This window comes from Myxine glutinosa, chromosome 14, assembly GCF_964187855.1.
Source record: "Myxine glutinosa chromosome 14, kmMyxGlut1.1, whole genome shotgun sequence".
Taxonomy (NCBI): domain Eukaryota; kingdom Metazoa; phylum Chordata; class Myxini; order Myxiniformes; family Myxinidae; genus Myxine; species Myxine glutinosa.
The window spans coordinates 32090405-32109323 of NC_136274.1; the positions used below are offsets into that span (position 1 = coordinate 32090405).

At 53.1% G+C, this 18919-nt stretch overlaps 1 protein-coding gene across 1 annotated transcript in view; it reads left to right on the plus strand.

The window, feature by feature from the left end:
* Positions 1-17620: 17620 nt before the first annotated feature.
* The window catches only part of LOC137439581 (TBC1 domain family member 10A), a 97730-nt gene continuing 96431 nt past the window's right edge, over positions 17621-18919 (plus strand). The window contains exon 1 of the mRNA XM_078768188.1: positions 17621-17931. Within this exon, the coding sequence (XP_078624314.1) occupies positions 17774-17931 (158 nt within the window). The 5' untranslated portion in view covers positions 17621-17773. The remainder of the gene's footprint in view (positions 17932-18919) is intronic.

Consider the following 18919-nt stretch of genomic DNA (forward strand, 5'->3'; position numbering starts at 1 on the left):
ACACAACTGCGGCTACCTGCGCACTCCCCCCGGACCCAAAAGAACAAGCCGTGAGTGGGGAAGGAAGGACACAGCAAGCATCGGGGCAAGGTCGCAAGGGTACACATTAATACAAGGTAATGCAAGGTGAGGTGTGCATGGGAGCGAGCGGAGAAAGTTCGTCCCTACTGTACGTCACACCCCCCCCCCCCCCCCCCCCCGTCACCTACCCTACCCTTGCCCTTACCCCATATTTACAAAATTCTACACATTTACAAATTCATCACTACTGTCTCGACTTCCCCATATCTCCCCTAATCCAAATTGGTTACCAATCCCTCTAATCCAAATTTGCCCCCAATTCCAATTCCTCATCAATCCCCCCTAAGGAGGAAGAGATGGAATTACAGCACAATGTCACACTTACGTCATGATGCGTCTTCCAATCCAACCAAACATTTACGAATACAACATCATGGTGTGGAGTCTATCTCACCTTGGTGAGTGGCTGCATATGGTGCGAAGGGATTTCATTCTACCTATCTTCTAAATGACATTACCATTCTTTACACTACCCGGGGTCTTTCCCTGCCAAACCATTGGCCACTTTACTCTATGCGGTTCTAAAAACCAATTCCCACTGAACATCTGTGGCGCTCACCAATTTGGGGTCTCACTCCCCCGATTCAACTACCGGTGCCCTCGCACAATTTCAGGGCTGGGTCATGTGGCACTCCCAGCAGGCCTGCTCACCTGCACACCTCCACCACCGTAGTTGCCTCCCGAGCTTACCTGCTCCTTACCCTAAACTATCTTGGGGAAGGCCCTCTGGCTCTCTCCCCACTACCGCCCTCTCTGGCGTCGGGCTACCCAGGTCCGTCCCTGGATTCTCGGGCCCCACTGAACACTACTGGCTCCCAGAGCCTACCTGCGGCCTCACCTGGCCGACAGACTAGCAGTGGCGGAGTGCCCATTCAACCATACACACTAACAGGCCACACGCCCAGCCAATTTACTGTACTAATGCACCCATCCAAACACCATTCTACACACGCACCACAGACGTCAATATCCACCATAATTTACCTATACCCTCTACCTACTCTTAAACTACCCTCCCCGGGTACTCGTGAATGGGGTCCATCTTTCCCCCATTCACACCTTCGCACCATGCGCTCCCACTCCACATTTTCCACACTCTCACTCCACACCATCCATTCTATACTCCATTCATTCCAGACCATTTATTCCCCACAACCATTCTCACCTGTACTTGCACACCTGTGCCCACACACCTGGTGCCACCTGCACCCTCCTTTCCTCCCAGGACCATTCACTTCAATACAATGCCAATCACACACTTTCACAATTACTCAATCATACACTGCATCATCTAATCTGACTACTCCCTTCTGAAACTCGTGCTCCCCGTCTTCCCTTATACTAAGCACTCCCCCGTCGTTATCAACCAGCTAATCTACCTACGTCCCCTACTACCTGTACAATGTCACTACTTAAATCTCAAGTCTCCTGAAGTCATCTCTAAATCCCTATCATTTTATCCTAACCCTCCCGGGCTAGTTTGCACAGCCACTCCATAAACGAATGCTCATGTGCCCTGCTAGGTGATGTGAGGTGAATGGTAAAACTACCATTCACCATCACTATCACTACTACCATCAGTCCATTAAACTACGAGCCTCGGTGCGTCGTTACATCATTAAAGCTCGGCTTTGCAATGAATTTGGGTGGTTTGGTCTCCTGCGGCTGGGTCCGTCCGGCATCCGATTCAGGGGAGGAGGTTTCGTCGGGCCAAGGTTCACAGCACCATCCCTACGCGGGGCCTTTCGCTCCCATGCACGGTGGGCCAGCCTTGCCCGGGTGGAACGCCGCCACCACAAGGGGGCGCCGTTCCGACCCCTCCTACCTCCCCTCGAACCGGGCCGGTCGCTTTTCCCGGCAAAGCGCGGACTCGACCATGCGGGGCGGGGCCTGGCCCGAATCGTGCATGACGCTCCGAACAGGAGCGACGCGACACCGATCCCCGCCGGCTCCCGCAGCCCACACCGCCTGGCACGGACCGGGAGCTCGCGTCGGCTATACGTCGGCCCTGCCCCAGTCAACGTCGATGCTTCACTTGCATGCTCACACCACACGTTCCTTTTCCTCCTCACACATCCAGGTGTCTCCATACACTCTGCACATTTCGTCACCGCACTCTTTCTCCGTGCACACCACCCAGGCACACTTGGTGCACACTCGTCGTTCGCACACTTCCTTAACACACCTCCTCGCGCACCGTCTTGCACACTCTCCCTTGGTACGTACTCCGTACCACTCATGGGGGTGCACTCTTGCATCCACCCACTCACACGCTCTGATGTGCCCTCCCGTACATGTGCCACAACCAACCCAGGTGTGCATCCTCGCACACTCTCTCCATCCATCTCACTCTCCACGTCACTCTCATCACACTTACACTCCGACGTGCATTCTCGCTCGCACTCGGTTTCACACTCGCGCTCCGACGCCATTCGTACACGCGCACCGTTCACCTTCACACACCTTTTCCTCACCCGCACGCCATTTCCATTCATAACGCGCACCACGGACCTTTTACGAGCGCTCGGGTGCCGTCTCGATCCCAAGCGCGCGAAATTTCTTTTTGCGCCAAACATCCTCCTGCAAAATCTCCCCGCACAATATACAGGCCGACTCACCTGGGCGCTTCTTCCTCTTCGCTCCAACACCTGCAAACTTTCATTTGGGTTAAGCACAGCATCAAGGTGTGAGCTGGGACTTTGCATGTCTTCCATTCCTCCCTCCAATTCCTGGGCTACCTCTGTCGTCTTTTCAATTTCAATTCCGACTATTCCTTTTCCCATTTGAATTAATTCCTTTTCCTTTCTCTCGACGGCCGCTGGCACTAACAAAATTTTCCTTTCTACCTCCGTGGTCGCCGTCTTCCCCATACCCCGGGTCGCGATCTCTACCCCGGTCCAGTTACCTGCGCTTTGCTCCAACTCGCTTTTCTTGCGCTCCTCAAGCCGCGTTACCTCATCGCATACCCGTGTGCTTTTCCCGCTCAACATGCGATCCATGCTCTCCCCACATTGTTTTATGCTCTCCCCACATTTTTGTATCTGGTTTCCCAATTGCTCCCTCATTTCGTTCATTTCCCTCCTGGATTCGTCCCCACGCAGGTTGATGGATGCCTGTACTTGTGCCATAAATTGCACCATGAGGGCTTGCATGTCGAAGCCTGCTGGTACAGCGGGCTCGGCTACCGCGACCACGTGCGAGGTGCCGCCATCTTGTGCACCTGCGACCACGTGCGAGGCGCCGCCATCTTGTGCGCCTGCAACCCCCGCTACTGCACCCTCATTGCTCTTCTCTTTTTTTTTCTTTTTTTTCTTTTTTTTTCTATACTGAATCGAGGCTCGTGAAAGAGCTGACATTTACTTCACAAACAAATCAACCAGACAAACAAAATATATAAAAAGAGGGAGCGGAAGACAAGAGAAGGGGAAGCACACAAACACTTGAGAGCACACAACATTTAAGAGCAGGGAGATGTGTGGAAGGGAGAGGGCTTGGGGGGAGGAGGCGTGGGAATGGGGGGGGGGGGGGTGGGAGAAGTATAAAACACAAGGACACCAAGGACTTCCAGGACAGAAGTTGGTATTTCAAAAAAGTGGAATTGGGGTGAAATTAGCGGGGATAGAAAAGATCAAGGTTTTGGATGGGGGAAGATAAGAGATGGTGGTGAACAGCTGTTTTAAAGACCTGGAGGGTGGAGTGGGATTGAAGAGAGTGAGGGAGTTTGTTCCAGAGGCGGGAGAAAAGAGGAATGATGGAGTGAAGGTGAGCAGAGAGTCTTGATTTTGGCAGTTTAACCATAAGAGGGTTGCAGGCAGATCTTGTGCGACCTGTAGGAATATTTGCGGGACAAAGCCCAGAGAGAGCTGGGGGGGCAAGGCCAGAGAGGAGTCGGTAGAAGATGGAAAGACCACCAACCTGCCTGCGGTGAGTGAGTGAGAGGCCCTTGGAGTTAGCTTCATCGCGGGAGATTCCAATGATTCTGAATGCTTTGGTTTCAACAGCGTGAAGACGAGCTAGGTGTGAGGCAGGAGCACCAGCCCAGAGGGGAGAGCAGTATTCCATTGAGCTGCGGAGGAAAGCCTTGTATGTGGTGAGGAGCTCAGGTGTGCCAAGGAAGGGACTTCGCACGACGGAGGATGCCCAGTCGGCTACTGGCTTTGGAGGCCAGATTTGAAATGTGGTTTTCCCAGGAAAGATCATGGCAGATAGTGAGACCCAAAAGCTTGAGTGACAGAACTTCTCGGAGAGGATTATTCAGAAAGTGGATGGGAGGGTTGTCCAGTCGGTCTTTTCGGAGAGACATCGTAAGAGTGTGAGATTTGTCAGGATTGAAAGACATGTTCCACTTGTTTGCCCAGTCTGTGATTTTGTCCAGGTCTGCAGAGAGTGAGGAGGCTGCAGACTGCCGATCTGAGGGATGAAGAATGGAGCGACAGATAGTAGAGTCATCAGCAAAGAGATAGAGAGGATTTTCAAGAGAGTCAGAGAGATCATTGATGAAGACAAGAAAAAGCACAGGGCCCAGAACACTGCCTTGGGGAACTCCAGCCTGAACAGGAAGAGGAGATGAGAGAAACCCATTCAGGGCCACACGTTGACTACGACTAGAAAGGAAGTCCACCAGCCATGCGTGGAGATTTCCATGGATACCAAAAGAGGAGAGTTTGGTGATCAGAGCCGGGTGCCAGACCGTATCGAAGGCACGTGATATGTCAAGGGAGACAGCTCTAATTTCCTGTTTGGCATTGAGGACCTCCATCCATTGTTGAGAAAGCAGAAGCAGCATGTCCAGAGTAGAGTGACCAGGTCTGAAACCAAATTGATGATCAGAGATCAAGCCATTGGAGAAGAGGAAAGATTTCATATCTGAAGCAATGATGGATTCCATGACTTTGCTGATAATTGGGAGAAGGCTGATTGGTCTGTAGTTGCTGGGATCTGTTTTTGCACCTTTTTTGTGCAAAGCGGTGATGTTGGCAGATTTCCAAGCAGATGGCAGATGACCTTGAGCAAAAGAGAGGGTGAAGAGAACAGATAGAGGGAGTGAAAGAGCGGAAGAACAGGATTTTAGGACCCATGGGCTGATGCCGTCAGGTCCAGTTGCAGAATCAGAGTCGAGGGTTGACAGAAACTTTTCCACCTTGTCAGGAGGAAAGGACACAGAGTCCAGGAGCAGCTGGGTATGACTGGGTACGGTGGGTACAGAGAGGGATGGGTTTGGGACACAAGATTTAGAGGCAAACACAGAGTTGAGGCATTCAGCTTTTTCACGTGCGGAGTCAGCCGTGTGGCCGTTTGAGGTGAGGGAGGGGATGGAGGGGGAACAAACACCAGAAACAGATTTGACCAGACACCACCAGGATTTGGAAGAGGGAGACAGATAAGAGAGTTCTGTCCTGAGAACGGAGAGATATTGTTTCCTGGCTCTCCTGAGGGTGGACACACACTTGTTTCGGGCTTGGTGAAAGGAAATGACATTTCCTTCTGTTGGATTTGCTTTCCAGGAGACGAAAGCAAGTTGTTTCTGGGCAATAGCCTCACCACAAGATTCCGTGTACCATGGACGGGAGGAAGGGTATGACAACTGAAGACGAGACGGGATAAATCTGTGCATGAGAGAGAGCCATTTACTTTGGAAGAATTCCCAGGATGAGTTGATGTCAGAGGCGGTAGAGATGGGAGACCAGTCCAGATGATTGATGGCTGCTTGAAGACCATGCCAGTTGGCCTGAGTGAAATGCCAGACTCGTCGATGCTGAGGAGGCTCTCTGAGAATGGTCAAAGAGATGTCCACTTTAACAAGCACATGATCAGATGAGCCGATTGGAGCAGAAGAAGAGCAGCAGACATTTTCAGGGAAGTTAGTCATAACCAAGTCCAGAAGAGAAGATGCTCTGTTAACTGAGATCCGGGTCGGGAAATTGACAGATTGTGTCAGTCCCAGTGAGTCACAGAAGTCCTTTGCTGAAGAGCCATGGCTGGTGAGAGAGGTACCCACACCCAGCCAACTGGCATGGTGACAATTGAAATCACCACATATGAGGAAGAGAGAGTTGGGATGGGTCGATAGAGTTTGGTCCATATTATCAGACAGCGAGATGTAGATGGAGTCATCACTGTTTGGTGGACGGTACAACACACATATGAACAAAAGGTGGGAGCGAAGGGGAAGCCGTAGCCAAAGGTATTCCTGGGGGTGAGGTGGAGAGAGGGCAGTGCAGGGCGAGTGAGGAAGAGAGTTTTTTATAAAGATAGCAACGCCCCCTCCAGGACGAGGCTCAGGTCTATCATACCGGAGGAGGGAGTAACCTGGGAGAGATACCAAGGAATCAGAGACATCATGAAGGAGGAAAGTTTCTGTTAAGCAGATCACGTCTGGTTTGTTAGAAGCAACCTGTATGGAGAGATCAGTCAAGTTTGAGCGAAGGCCCCGGATGTTTGAGGTCCATAATATTAAAGAAGAGGAAGGGGGAGCATCGGATACAGAACAGGGGGGGGGGAGCGGTAGGGTAAGATGTGGAAGAGGAGGAAGAGGTAGGGAGAGCTGTTGAAGGTGTGTCAGAGATTTCAGAATAGCTTGGAGAAAGGGAAGAATGGGGCAGACAAAAGGTTTGATGGTGATTGGGTGAGGGGCAGTGAGGTGTTATTTGAGGAGGGGGAAGAGTGAGGCAGAAGGTTGGGGGAGATGAAGGTGAAAGTTGGAAGGGGGAAGAAGTGGGGAGGACGCTTTGAGGAGGAGGGGTGAGAGGGGAGTCTAGGAGGGGAGGAGTGAGGGAGAGTCTCGGAGGGGAGGGGTGTGGGGGGAGTTTAGGAGGGAAGGGGCAAGGGGGGAGATCTGAAAGGGATGGGTGATGGGGAAGATTTGGAGGGGAGGGGCAAGGGGGAAGATTTGAAAGGGATGGGTGATGGGGAAGATTTGGAGGGGAGGGGCAAGGGGGAATATCTGAAAGAGATGAGTGATGGGGAAGATTTGGAGGGGAGGGGCAAGGGGGTGGATTTGGAGTGGAGGGGTGATGGGCAAGTTTTGAAGGGGAGGGGTGATGGGGAAGTTATTGAGGGAAGGGGTGATGGGGAAGTTTTGGAGGGAAGGGGTGATGGGGAAGATTTGGAGGGGAGGGGTGAGATTGGATTTTGAAAAATGTACGATTAATGGGAAACGAACATTTCTTGCAAAATGAGTTTCTTGAGACCTTCGAGTCAAAAATACGTTTGAGGACGCTGAAAGATGGGTGGAGTTCTGGAGAGTTTAGGGAATGTATGAAAGAGGCACTGTAACTGTAAGAGATGGAATTTTTTTTTGGAATGAATAGATTTGGTGAGCAAGTCGAAAGTATCCTTTTATAGAAGAAGAAGAAAAAGGACTCTTCCATTATTCCCACTGCTTCCCTGGGGTCCTGGGTCACCTCTACCTCCTCATTCTCCCCTACCGGCACCCGATCGCCTTGATCATCCATGGCACGATTTAAATTTAGTGGTGTTAATAAAATTTCGGCCGCTCAAAATTTTGACCAAATTTCTCAGATGTTTTAAAATTTTGGTTCGGGTCCAAATCCCACTCCCCGACACCAATTGTTACGGATCCGGGCGACGGCACTCCCGTTAGCAAGGGGGGGGGGGGGTGAATCCCCTTGTCCTGTTAAGCTGGCCGTCCGCCGGTCCTGGAAGTATGACGTCACTTCCAGTCGGTGGTAAGTCGGGTTGTAAGCCCAGTCCGTCTTACTACCTAATTACTGCCACCGGCCGTAAGCGAGGAGATACTCCCACCCGGGCCGCAGCGTGAATGGATGCGCCGAGCGAAGCGAGCTGCGACTCGGGCCGTTAACAAAAGACTAAACCCGATTCCGAGCGTTGGCCGAATCGTGCCACACGTACTCAATTGGGAACGGACTAAAGCGATCGGGGGAAGAAGAAACCAAAAGGGTAAGAAAGAACACAGGTTTATTCACTATCTACAAGAGGAAACGAAAGGCAAAAATATACAAGTCGGAAGAAGCAGATACACAGGGCAGCCTTAAAAACAGTCTTATATTATCATACGCCCAGACAGAACAAACAGACTCACACGAATAGGGAATGGCAGGAAGGAATGGCTGGAAGAATGAGCAGGTTCAGGTAGGTAGCAGGGAGGAAGGTCCGGGCCGATGCACAGCGTCGAGGTCCGCTCCAGTCCACGCTGCGGGCTTGCGACGAACAGCCAGCGGCAGCTCCACGTCGCGTTCGCACATGGTCGGACAATGTTAATCAACGGCCGTATTGTCGCCGTCACGGACCCACTCTTCTGCCGTACGATTCAGCTGTATGCTCATCTGGTACCTCGTATCTCGGACCTTCGCACTCATCTCGTGAAGCAGTCCCTCCCAGCCACTTTTATTGGGCGTTCCTGTATCCAGCCGCCAGCTCCTAGGACACGCCTACCGGTCGGCTCACCTCGGCCCTGGTTGGCCGGCGAGGGCTCGCCTCTTGAGGAGACAATGACAGGCCACGCCTCATTCCTGGCGCTCGAACCCACTCCTCCCCTTTTTCCTCCAGATTACCGCGTGTTCAATGGCGCCTTGTGGGCGAGCGCTAAGGCGGCTGCGGCTGGCAGAGGCGCGCACTTAGTTGGAGGGCGGTTATTGCCGCAAAATTAATGTGGTTGCAAGGGGGCCTAGGTTATTTGATTAATGCAACGTAGATTCAACTATTGTGAACAGATCCTTAACTAAAACACATAATAATGAGATAACTACAGAGAGGTCCTATGGTGTTTTACATGTTGTACATGGACTAACTAGGGTGCGATCTTTAATATTAGCCAAATAATGGGGATATTTATAGGGGATTATTTATAAGGGAATTATTACAAATATTTACATGTGAAGGGTTCTCAAAACCGCAACAATATATATGGTTCTCTTTGAGCCTTAGATCACTAAAGAATAAGAAACCCTAAAATAGATGCAGAGAAGAGAATAATATATTACTGAGGCCTTTACGACATTGTTATGAAATCTATCACATGTACCGGTCGACATGTACCGACAGGAGTCACTGCAGATCCACAGCTCAAAAGAACCCTGCTGTTCTGTGTGATGTACTCTCCTTCAAAAATGAAACCGAATGCTATCATGAGATGGATATAGGTTTCCCACATATGTGCAAGGGTATACTTTCTTCTTTTACATGTTATGTGTTGCTGATGAACTAGTATCTACCATATCATCTGATCTGTAAGCTACCTACCATATCAATACAGGCTTACGAGATTGGGCTTGCACTCGCTAAATTACGCTGTAACTGTAGACACAAGAGTGGAGGTGATATCACCTGGGGTATGTTCAGTTGCCAAACAGCTAGCTAGTGCTTGCCAAGCCAACCGTTCCTTATCAACTGTTTGAAATGGAGGGCTTGCTTGAGTGCTTAAGCAGCTTGGCGAACGCTCTACAATAAACGTGGAAACTGAACATACCCAAACGCATCTTTAAAATCTTAAACAGAAAAAGATTATTTAATCAAAAGGTAAACACTGATTGGAGCAGCCTTCCACAAGAGGTAGTCAGAGGCCCAACAGTGAAGGCCTTTAAGACTCTTAGATCATCACTGGAAATGCTGGCAGATCAGCTTGGGCAGACTTTCGCAATGCACAATCAAAAGTTTCAAATTCGCAAAGAATGAAGAATCTATAGCATCAACCATCCTCTGTGTCCGTTTATTTTTCTCTACTCCGTATCCTCTATGATGCCATCAAGTCTGAAACAACTGTCAAAGAATGTCATGCTGCTTGGAGAACACGTTACCTTTGTAACAAGTTATTTTGCACGGTGATGTGTGGTATTTGTTAGAAGTTATTTCTGTTTTAACAAGGAAATTTAATGGTATATTTTGGTCCCTCATGAGTCATGCCTGAGTCACAAAGCACATGTGTGATCTTTGCACTTCGCTCAGCATCATAATTAACCCCGCTACTGAAGGTGGATGGAGGTTTGTTTTGGTTACCTGCGCTACCATATGTTTTCACACCTGTCTGTCTGTTACTTGCGAAAATCAAAGATTTTCACGTGTGTTATCCTGTCTGTCTGTATGTCAATTGCCTACTATAGGTCACAATTTTAGCCCGATCTCCACGAAATGTCTCCAAATGTTACTTGGTCATAAGCAAAAATTCCTATTGGTTTTGAGGCCAAAAGGTCAACAATTAGGTCAAATGTTTTAAATCCTCAATTTTCATCCGATTTACCTGAAAGTTAGAGGATTTCCATGTGAGGTCACTGAATTCAACCACCAATTATTTTTGAGGTCAACAAACGCTAAAAGGTGAACATAGGTCAAAGGTCAACAACTTGGGTGGAGTATCTAAAATCCTCAATTTGTATCCAATTTACTTGAAATTTAAAGAGGATTTGCATATCAAGTCACTGAATTCAACCACCAATTATTTTTGAAGTCGAAAGGTCAAATGGTCAACACAGACCGATTTTCTAAAATTGTCAATTTTCATCCGATTAACTTGAAATTTGAAAATGATTTTCACATTTGGTCATTAAATTCAACTACAAATTATTTTTGAGGTCAACATCAGCCAAAGGTCAACATAGGCCAAAGGTCAACTTAGTTAATTTCTAAAATCCTCAATTTTAATCCGATTTACTTGAAAGTTAAAGAGCATTTCCATACAAGGTCACTGAATTCAACCACCAATTATTTTTTTTTGAGGTCAACAAAGGCCAAAAGGTGAACATAGGCCAAAGGTCAATAACTTGGGTGGAGTTTCTAAAATCCTCAATTTTTATCCGATTTACTTGAAATTTAAAGAAGACTTGCACATCAGGTCACTGAATTTAACCACCGATTATTTTTGAGGTTGAAAGGTGAAAAGGCCAACATAGGCCAAATTTCTAAAATCGTCAATTTTCATCCAATTGATTTGGAATTTGAAAAGGATTTGTATATTTGGTCATTGAATTCAACCACTAAATTGTTTTTAAGGTCAAATTTGTTTTGGGGATTTCGCAATTATCATGCGCTGCACAAAGTCTTTCTTGGTTGTCTGTCTGTCTGTCTGTGCAGGATATCTCAAAAAGTTATGAATGGAGTTGAACGAAACTTGGTGGACAGATTGGGTAGGTGACAAGAACAAGCTGTTTCGATTTTGGTTTAGGGAGGATCCAGATACGGACAATCAGTGGGCTAGCCAAAGCCGGTAACGTGAATTCAGCCTTGGCGGACAGAGTATGCGCTTTACCGAGTGTCGTTCTTGCTGCAAATGCTATTGATCCAATCAGCTGTAATCTTACTCCCAAACTCGGGATCAAAATATATAATTAATATAAATATTTTGGTCATTATAATTGATACCAATATTGTCCTTATTGTTTGAATTATAACACTTTAACTGGTTTATTATTGTTCATTTGTGTTTTATGCTCTTTCTAAAATTAAATATTTGAGCATCTTTTAATATAAATACGCAGGTGATCAAACTAAACCGTTACGGTATTCAAAAAAATAAATTATTAGAAACAAGATCGAGGCTCATGGAGGGAACGAAGTGACAGGGGATTAATAACAATGAAGGTCCTTGAAAAATAAATCCGATGTGTCTTTAAACAATGACATATCAATTAATTATACTGTAGGAGCTGTGCTCCAACGTAAATCGGAAGAATGGACGCGACAAAAAGCTGGAATTCGTCCGAGTTTCTTTATTGTGTCAAATCAACTCGGGTACTCTGAAAAGCCCGTTTATCGGGCAACAATATATATACACAATATCCCGGAGCGTTTGCCCGGGAAAGGCGAGACCGGGCGTGCCCGGGCGTCCTGGGCGAACCCTGGAAAGGCGAGTCTGGAAGTGCCCGGGCGTCCTGGACGAGGCCTGGCAAGTCGAGAGCGGGCATGCCCGGGCGTCCTGGACGAGCCCTGGAAAGGCGAGGCTGGGCGTGCCCGGGCGTCCTGGGCGAACCCTGGAAAGGCGAGTCTGGACATGCCCGGGCGTCCTGGACGAGGCCTGGCAAGTCGAGAGCGGGCATGCCCGGGCGTCCTGGATGAGCCCTGGAAAGGCGAGGCTGGGCGTGCCCGGGCGTCCTGGGCGAGCCCGGCATGGTGATCGCTCCGCGTCCTCGGTAGGTGCAAGGCGATTGTGTATACCCAGCGGTAGCCGCTACACACGTCCCCCCAGAATCGACTTGCACCGGCAGGGTCAATTTAAGGGGGGGTCCTGATGACCCGGCCGAAGCGACCCCTGGTGGGTCATGGGGGGGGGGGGTCCGGTGTGGTGGTGGGTGGTCGAGTGGGGGGCACCGTGGATGGGGGGCGGCCTCGCCGCGGCAGAAGGGCCAACCGTGGCGGTTGGTCGATGTCCACGTGCGCCGGCTTGAGGCGGTCCACTGCAATCCGGTCCGACCTGCCGCCGATGTCGATGACGAACGACTCGTCGTCCCGTCGCAGCACCCGGAAGGGCCCGTCGTACGGTGGCCGGAGTGGCCCCCGATGTGCGTCATGACGCACAAAAACGTACTCCGCTGTGCGAAGCGCTGGGGGGACGTAGGACTGGGGGTCACCGTGGTGGGACGTTGGCACGGGGGCAAACCGTCGGGCGGACTCCTGGAGGTCCGAGCACTGGTGAGCTGCGGACCTGGGACTGGTAGCGTCGGGCACGAATTCGCCCGGGACGCGTAGCGCCTGGCCGTAGACAAGCTCGGCGGTGGACGCCCGGAGGTCCTCCTTGGGGGCCGTGCGGAGGCCCAAAAGGACCCACGGCAGCCGGTCGGCCCAACCGCCGTCCTGAAGGCCGGCCATGAGCGCGGCCTTCATGGAGCGGTGGAACCACTCGCACAACCCGTTGGCTTGGGGGTGGTAGGCCGTAGTACAGTGGAGCTTGACCCCCAGGTTGCGGGCGACCGCGCCCCACAGCTCAGAGGTGAACCGCGGTCCGCGGTCCGACGAGATGTCCGCCGGTGCGCCGAAGCGGGCGACCCAGGTGGCGATGAAAGCCTGCGCCACGTCGGCGGTGGTGGTGGAGACGTGGGGAATGGCCTCCGGCCACCTGGTGGTCCTGTCCACCATGGTGAGCAGGTGTGTGAAACCCCGTGATGGGGGGAGGGGGCCCACCAGGTCCACGTTGACGTGGTCGAAACGTCGTTCGGGCACGGTGAAAGGTGCCAGCGGGGCCTGGGTGTGTCGGTGGACCTTGGCCTGTTGGCAGGCTGTGCAGGTGCTGGTCCAATCGCGGACGTCCCGTCGAAGGCCGTGCCAGACGAATCGCACCGACACCAGCTTCTGGGAAGCTTTCCGGCCCGGGTGGGAAAGGCCGTGGAGGGAGGCGAAGATGCGGCGTTGCCAGGTAACGGGCAAGATGGGGCGAGGCTGGCCTTGGGAGACGTCGCAGAGCAGGACAGTGTCCGTGAAGGGGATGTCGGCCAGGCGGAGGCCCGTGTCCGCCGCCCGGAGGGCTTGCACCATGGTGTCGGTGGTTTGGTCCGCCGCCATAAGCGCGAAGTCCACGCCGAGGTGGACCGCGTTCGCGCTGGCCCGAGAAAGACAGTCGGCCACGGCGTTGTCTTTGCCGGCGACGTGCCGGATGTCCGTGGTAAACTCCGACACGGCGGAGAGGTGGCGCTGTTGGCGGGCCGACCACGGCTCCGTGACCTTGGCCATTGCGTAAACCAACGGCTTGTGGTCGACGAACGCCGTGAAGGGTCGGCCCTCCAGGAGGTGGCGGAAATGGCGAACGGCCAGGTGTAGACCGAGGAGCTCACGGTCAAACGTGCTATATTTGAGCTCGTTCGGCCGGAGTTGCCGGCTGAAAAAAGCGAGTGGCTGCCAAACCCCGTTCACCTATTGCTCATGTACTGCGCCCACCGCATAGTCGGAGGCATCCGTGGTGAGGGCGATGGGAGCGTTGAGCACCGGGTGAGCGAGCAGTGTTGCATCGGCGAGGGCCCGCTTTGAGTTTTTAAAGGCCGCGTCCATGGCTGTGGACCAGACGACGTCGTGCTTGGCCGGCTTGCCCCGGAGGGCTTCGTAGAGGGGCCGCATGAGTTGAGCAGCGCGGGGCACGAAGCGGTGATAGAAATTCACCATTCCAAGGAATTCCTGCAAGGCCTTTATGGAGTGGGGACGCGGAAACGTGGTGATGGCCTCGACCTTGGTTGGCAGCGGCACGGCCCTGTTCTTGGTGATGTGGTGGCCCAAAAAATCAACGGCCGTCGTGCCGAAGTGGCATTTGGCCGGGTTGACGATGAGGCCGTGCTCGCTGAGGCGCCCGAACAGTGTTCGGAGGTGGAGGAGGTGCTCGGCCCGGGACGTGCTGGCGACGAGGATGTCGTCCAGGTAAACGAAGAGGAACGGCAGGTCGCGCAGCACGCCGTCCATCAAGCGCTGGAACGCCTGAGCCTCGTTCTTGAGGCCAAACGGCATTCGCAGGAATTCGAATAAGCCGAACGGTGTGATGACGGCCGTTTTTGGGACGTCGGCCGCCCTGACAGGTACCTGGTGGTATCCCCGTATTAAATCGATCTTCGAAAAAATGACCCGTCCTGCCAAACGGGCGGAGAAGTCTTGGATGTGCGGGATCGGATACCTGTCGGGGGTGGTAGCATCGTTAAGGTGGCGGTAGTCGCCACATGGGCGCCAGCTGCCCCCTGGTTTTGGGACGATGTGTAGTGGCGAAGCCCACGCGCTATCGGAGCGCCGCACGATGCCGAGGTGTTCCAAAGCGTTGACCTCGGCTTTGGCCACGGCGAGCTTGGCTGGGTCGATGCGGCGGGCTCGGGCGTAGACCGGCGGGCCCGTGGTTGGTATGTGGTGCTCGATCCCATTTCGTACTGCGACGGCCGAAAACGTCGGCCGCGTGAGGGCCGGGAACTCCGTGAGCAGGCGAGCAAACTCGTTCGCCGCCGGGAGGGCGCATGCCAGCTCGGTCGGAGCGGAGCTGCTCAATGTGCATGCCAGGGAGCTGAAGGTCTCGGCGTTGACGAGGCGACGCCGTTTGACATCAACCAGCAGTCCGTGTGCGCAGAGGAAGTCGGCGCCTAGCAGAGCCATGGGCACGCTTGCGGTTACAAAAGTCCAATTAAAGCGTTGGCTGCCGAAGCAGAGGGTGACGTTGCACGGGCCGAAGGTGCGGATGGCCGATCCGTTGGCCGCAACCAAGGAGGGGCCGCAAACCGCGGACTGCCTGTCCTGATCGGAGGCGGGTATGACGCTCAGTTGGGCGCCGGTGTCACACAGGAAGCGCCGTCCGGATGCTTTGTCCCTGATGAAAAGTAAGTTGCCCGTGTGGCCGGCGCTCATGGCTGGTAATGAACGCCGGCCCGGCCGTTTCCCGGCTTGCCGAAGGTGCATGGGGGTTGGCATGTCCGGGCCTTCTGTCCGAACCTGGCATGATAATAACACCACCCCTGGTCAGGTGGAGACCCCGGTCGTCGTGCTGGAGGTGGTCGGCGCGGCGTAGCGGCCGCCAATTGCGTCGGCAGTTCGGTCGTCGACCGTGCCGGGTGCTCGGGCGCCATGGGCGTTGCTTCGGACGGCGGTGGGCTCCAGGTCGCTGCTCCAATGCGTTGGCCTGCCGCGGAGATCTTGTCGGCTTCCCTGGCGAGGGCGCGGGGATCCGTGATCGTCGTGCTTGCCAGGGCGAGGCGTACCTGGCTAGGCAGCTGACGGAGGAACAGCTCCCGGAACAGGAAAGCCGGAGAGTGCTCGCCGAGCAGTGAGAGCATGTAGTCCATTCGCTCGGACGGGCGCGTGTCGCCGAGCTCGGGCAGGTCGAGCAGGCGCCATGCGCGTTCCGCCGATGAGAGGGCGAAAGCGTCGAGGAGGAGCTTTTTAATCGCGTCGTATTTGTCAGTGGCTGGCGGGCTCTCGAGGAGGCTCAGGGCACGGGCCGCGGTGGCTGAGCCGAGTGCTGCTACCACATGGTGGAAGCGGGTGTTGTCGGCTGTGATGCCTCGCAGGGCGAACAGGGAGTCCGCCTGGGCGAACCAAACCGCCGCTTGAGCCTCCCAGAAGGAAGGCAGTTTGAAGGCAACTGCCGTGTCCATGTCGGGTCACCAATGTAGGAGCTGTGTGCTCCAACGTAAATCGAAAGAATGGACGCGACAAAAAGCTGGAATTCGTCCGAGTTTCTTTATTGTGTCAAATCAACTCGGGTACTCTGAAAAGCCCGTTTATCGGGCAGCAATATATATACACATTATCCCGGAGCGTTTGCCCGGGAAAGGCGAGACCGGGCGTGCCCGGGCGTCCTGGGCGAACCCTGGAAAGGCGAGTCTGGACGTGCCCGGGCGTCCTGGACGAGGCCTGGCAAGTCGAGAGCGGGCATGCCCGGGCGTCCTGGACGAGCCCTGGAAAGGCGAGGCTGGGCGTGCCCGGGCGTCCTGGGCGAACCCTGGAAAGGCGAGTCTGGACATGCCCGGGCGTCCTGGACGAGGCCTGGCAAGTCGAGAGGGGGCATGCCCGGGTGTCCTGGACGAGCCCTGGAAAGGCGAGGCTGGGCGTGCCCGGGCGTCCTGGGCGAGCCCGGCATGGTGATCGCTCCGCGTCCTCGGTAGGTGCAAGGCGATTGTGTATACCCAGCGGTAGCCGCTACAATCCAAACTTAACAGATCTATATAATGTACATATATCTATCTATAATTCCAGTAATCTCTGTACGTTTGTACGTTTGTACGTTTGTCTGTCTGTGACCGCTGTTTCTCGACAACCACGGGTCCGATATACTTTTAACTTGCCAGGTATATTGCTGGGGACCCGAGGATGTGCCTTTTCAAGGTTTCATATTAATCGGACAATTACTTACCGAGCTATGTCCAAAAAACGATTCAACCAATCAGAGAGCAGCGAACGATCGCGTGTGCCGGCGTTGCGAATGGACCAAACCATTCCATGTAAATAGAGGGGGGGGGGGGGGGGGGTTCTGTGGTCGTTGCGAATGGACGAAACCATTTCATGTAAATAGAGGGGGGGGGGGGGGGGGGGGGATTGTCACTGTACTCGCAAGCCGTTCGCCGTTCGCTTTGGCGTTGCGAATGGACCAAACCATTTCATGTAAATAGAGGGGGGGGATATAATTTTAGATAGATATATAGTACGGGCATATATATAGTACGGGCATGCCCTAGTATAGTTAAACACGTTCAGTGCTGGTTACAATGGTTACATATAAGGTTTATCCCCAAACTGGCAAAGTTTGTTTTTGAATCGCCAGTGGATGTAAAATTTCCATGTGTTTGCACATGAAGAATAACTAAAATGACTTTTTTTTCCTTATTTTCGTTCGGGGAAGAGAAGAGGAAGAGAGAGCAAGTAGGCGTGGGCATGAAAATGGGCGTGGAAATGGGCGGTGCAGGTATTCATTATGGGGAGGTACGGCGGTACCGGAATCGTGGAAGACAAAAGTGGTTGTCAGGTTATGGAGTTTGTTGGAGTGATTTGGTTTGAACGAGGTTATTGTTTATTCAGGTTATTGTTTGAACGACCAAACTGATCTGATCTGATCTGATTTGGTTCGGAAAGCCGCGATACATCGATAGGTTTGAACGAGGAAACGAGAGATGGATGTAAGAGAGTGGTGCGGGAAAAGTGGTTAAAAGCAAGTGTGTGTCATTAAAGCGTTGTAGAGCGGTAGTGGCCGGTGCTGTACGGTGAGCCGTGGCGACCCGCACGGGGTGTTGACGTGTAGGTGGGGCACAGGAGATTCAACGTCTGGTTCGACATGTCGAAGGATGAGGCAGCTCCAGACAGCCCTGGTGGGACGATGGAGAGCGGAGACAGGACGTCGGACAAGTTCCCGGCGGACAGCCTGAGTGGGACGGTGTGCTCTGTGGACCTGAGTGAGGGTGGAGACGGGATCAGTTCACAGGGTTCGGATTCGGAAGCCGCGGCGAGCCGGGTCGATCGCTCGCTGTTCCTTGGCGGAAATCAGTACACAGAGCCGACGTAAGATGTCTGTCTGTCAGTGTGTCTCCCCGTCTGGGTTCGTCATCCCCACTCTTTCCCCCCCCCCCCTCCCACACACACCTCCCACACACACCTCCCACACACACCTCCCACACACACCTCCCACACACACCTCCCACACACCTCCTCCCACACACCTCCTCCCACACACCTCCTCCCACACACCTCCTCCACACCTTACAAACTTCCCCCACACCTCCCCCATTCCACCTCCAACCACACCTCCCCCCACACCCCCCCTTTCACCTCCAACCACACTTCACCCCACAAATCCCCCCCCCACACAAATCCCCCCACACAAATCCCCCCACACAAATCCCCCCACACAAATCCCCCCACACAAAATCCCCCCACACAAATCCCCCCACACAAATCCCCCCACACAAATCCCCCCACACAAATCCCCCACACAAATCCCCCCACACAAATCCCCCCACACAAATCCCCCCACACAAATCCCCCCACACAAATCCCCCCACACAAATCCCCCCACACAAACCCGACCAATCCCCCACACAAATCCCCCGACACAAATCCCCCCGACACAAATCCCCGACACAAATCCCCCGACACAAATCCCCCGACACAAATCCCCCGACACAAATCCCCCCGACACAAATCCCCCGACACAAATCCCCCGACACAAATCCCCCGACACAAATCCCCCGACACAAATCCCCCGACACAAATCCCCCGACACAAATCCCCGACACAAATCCCCCGACACAAATCCCCCGACACAAATCCCCCGACACAAATCCCCCGACACAAATCCCCCGACACAAATCCCCCGACACAAATCCCCCCACACAAATCCCCCCACACAAATCCCCCCACACAAATCCCCCCCACACAAATCCCCCCACACAAATCCCCCCCCACACAAATCCCCCCACACAAA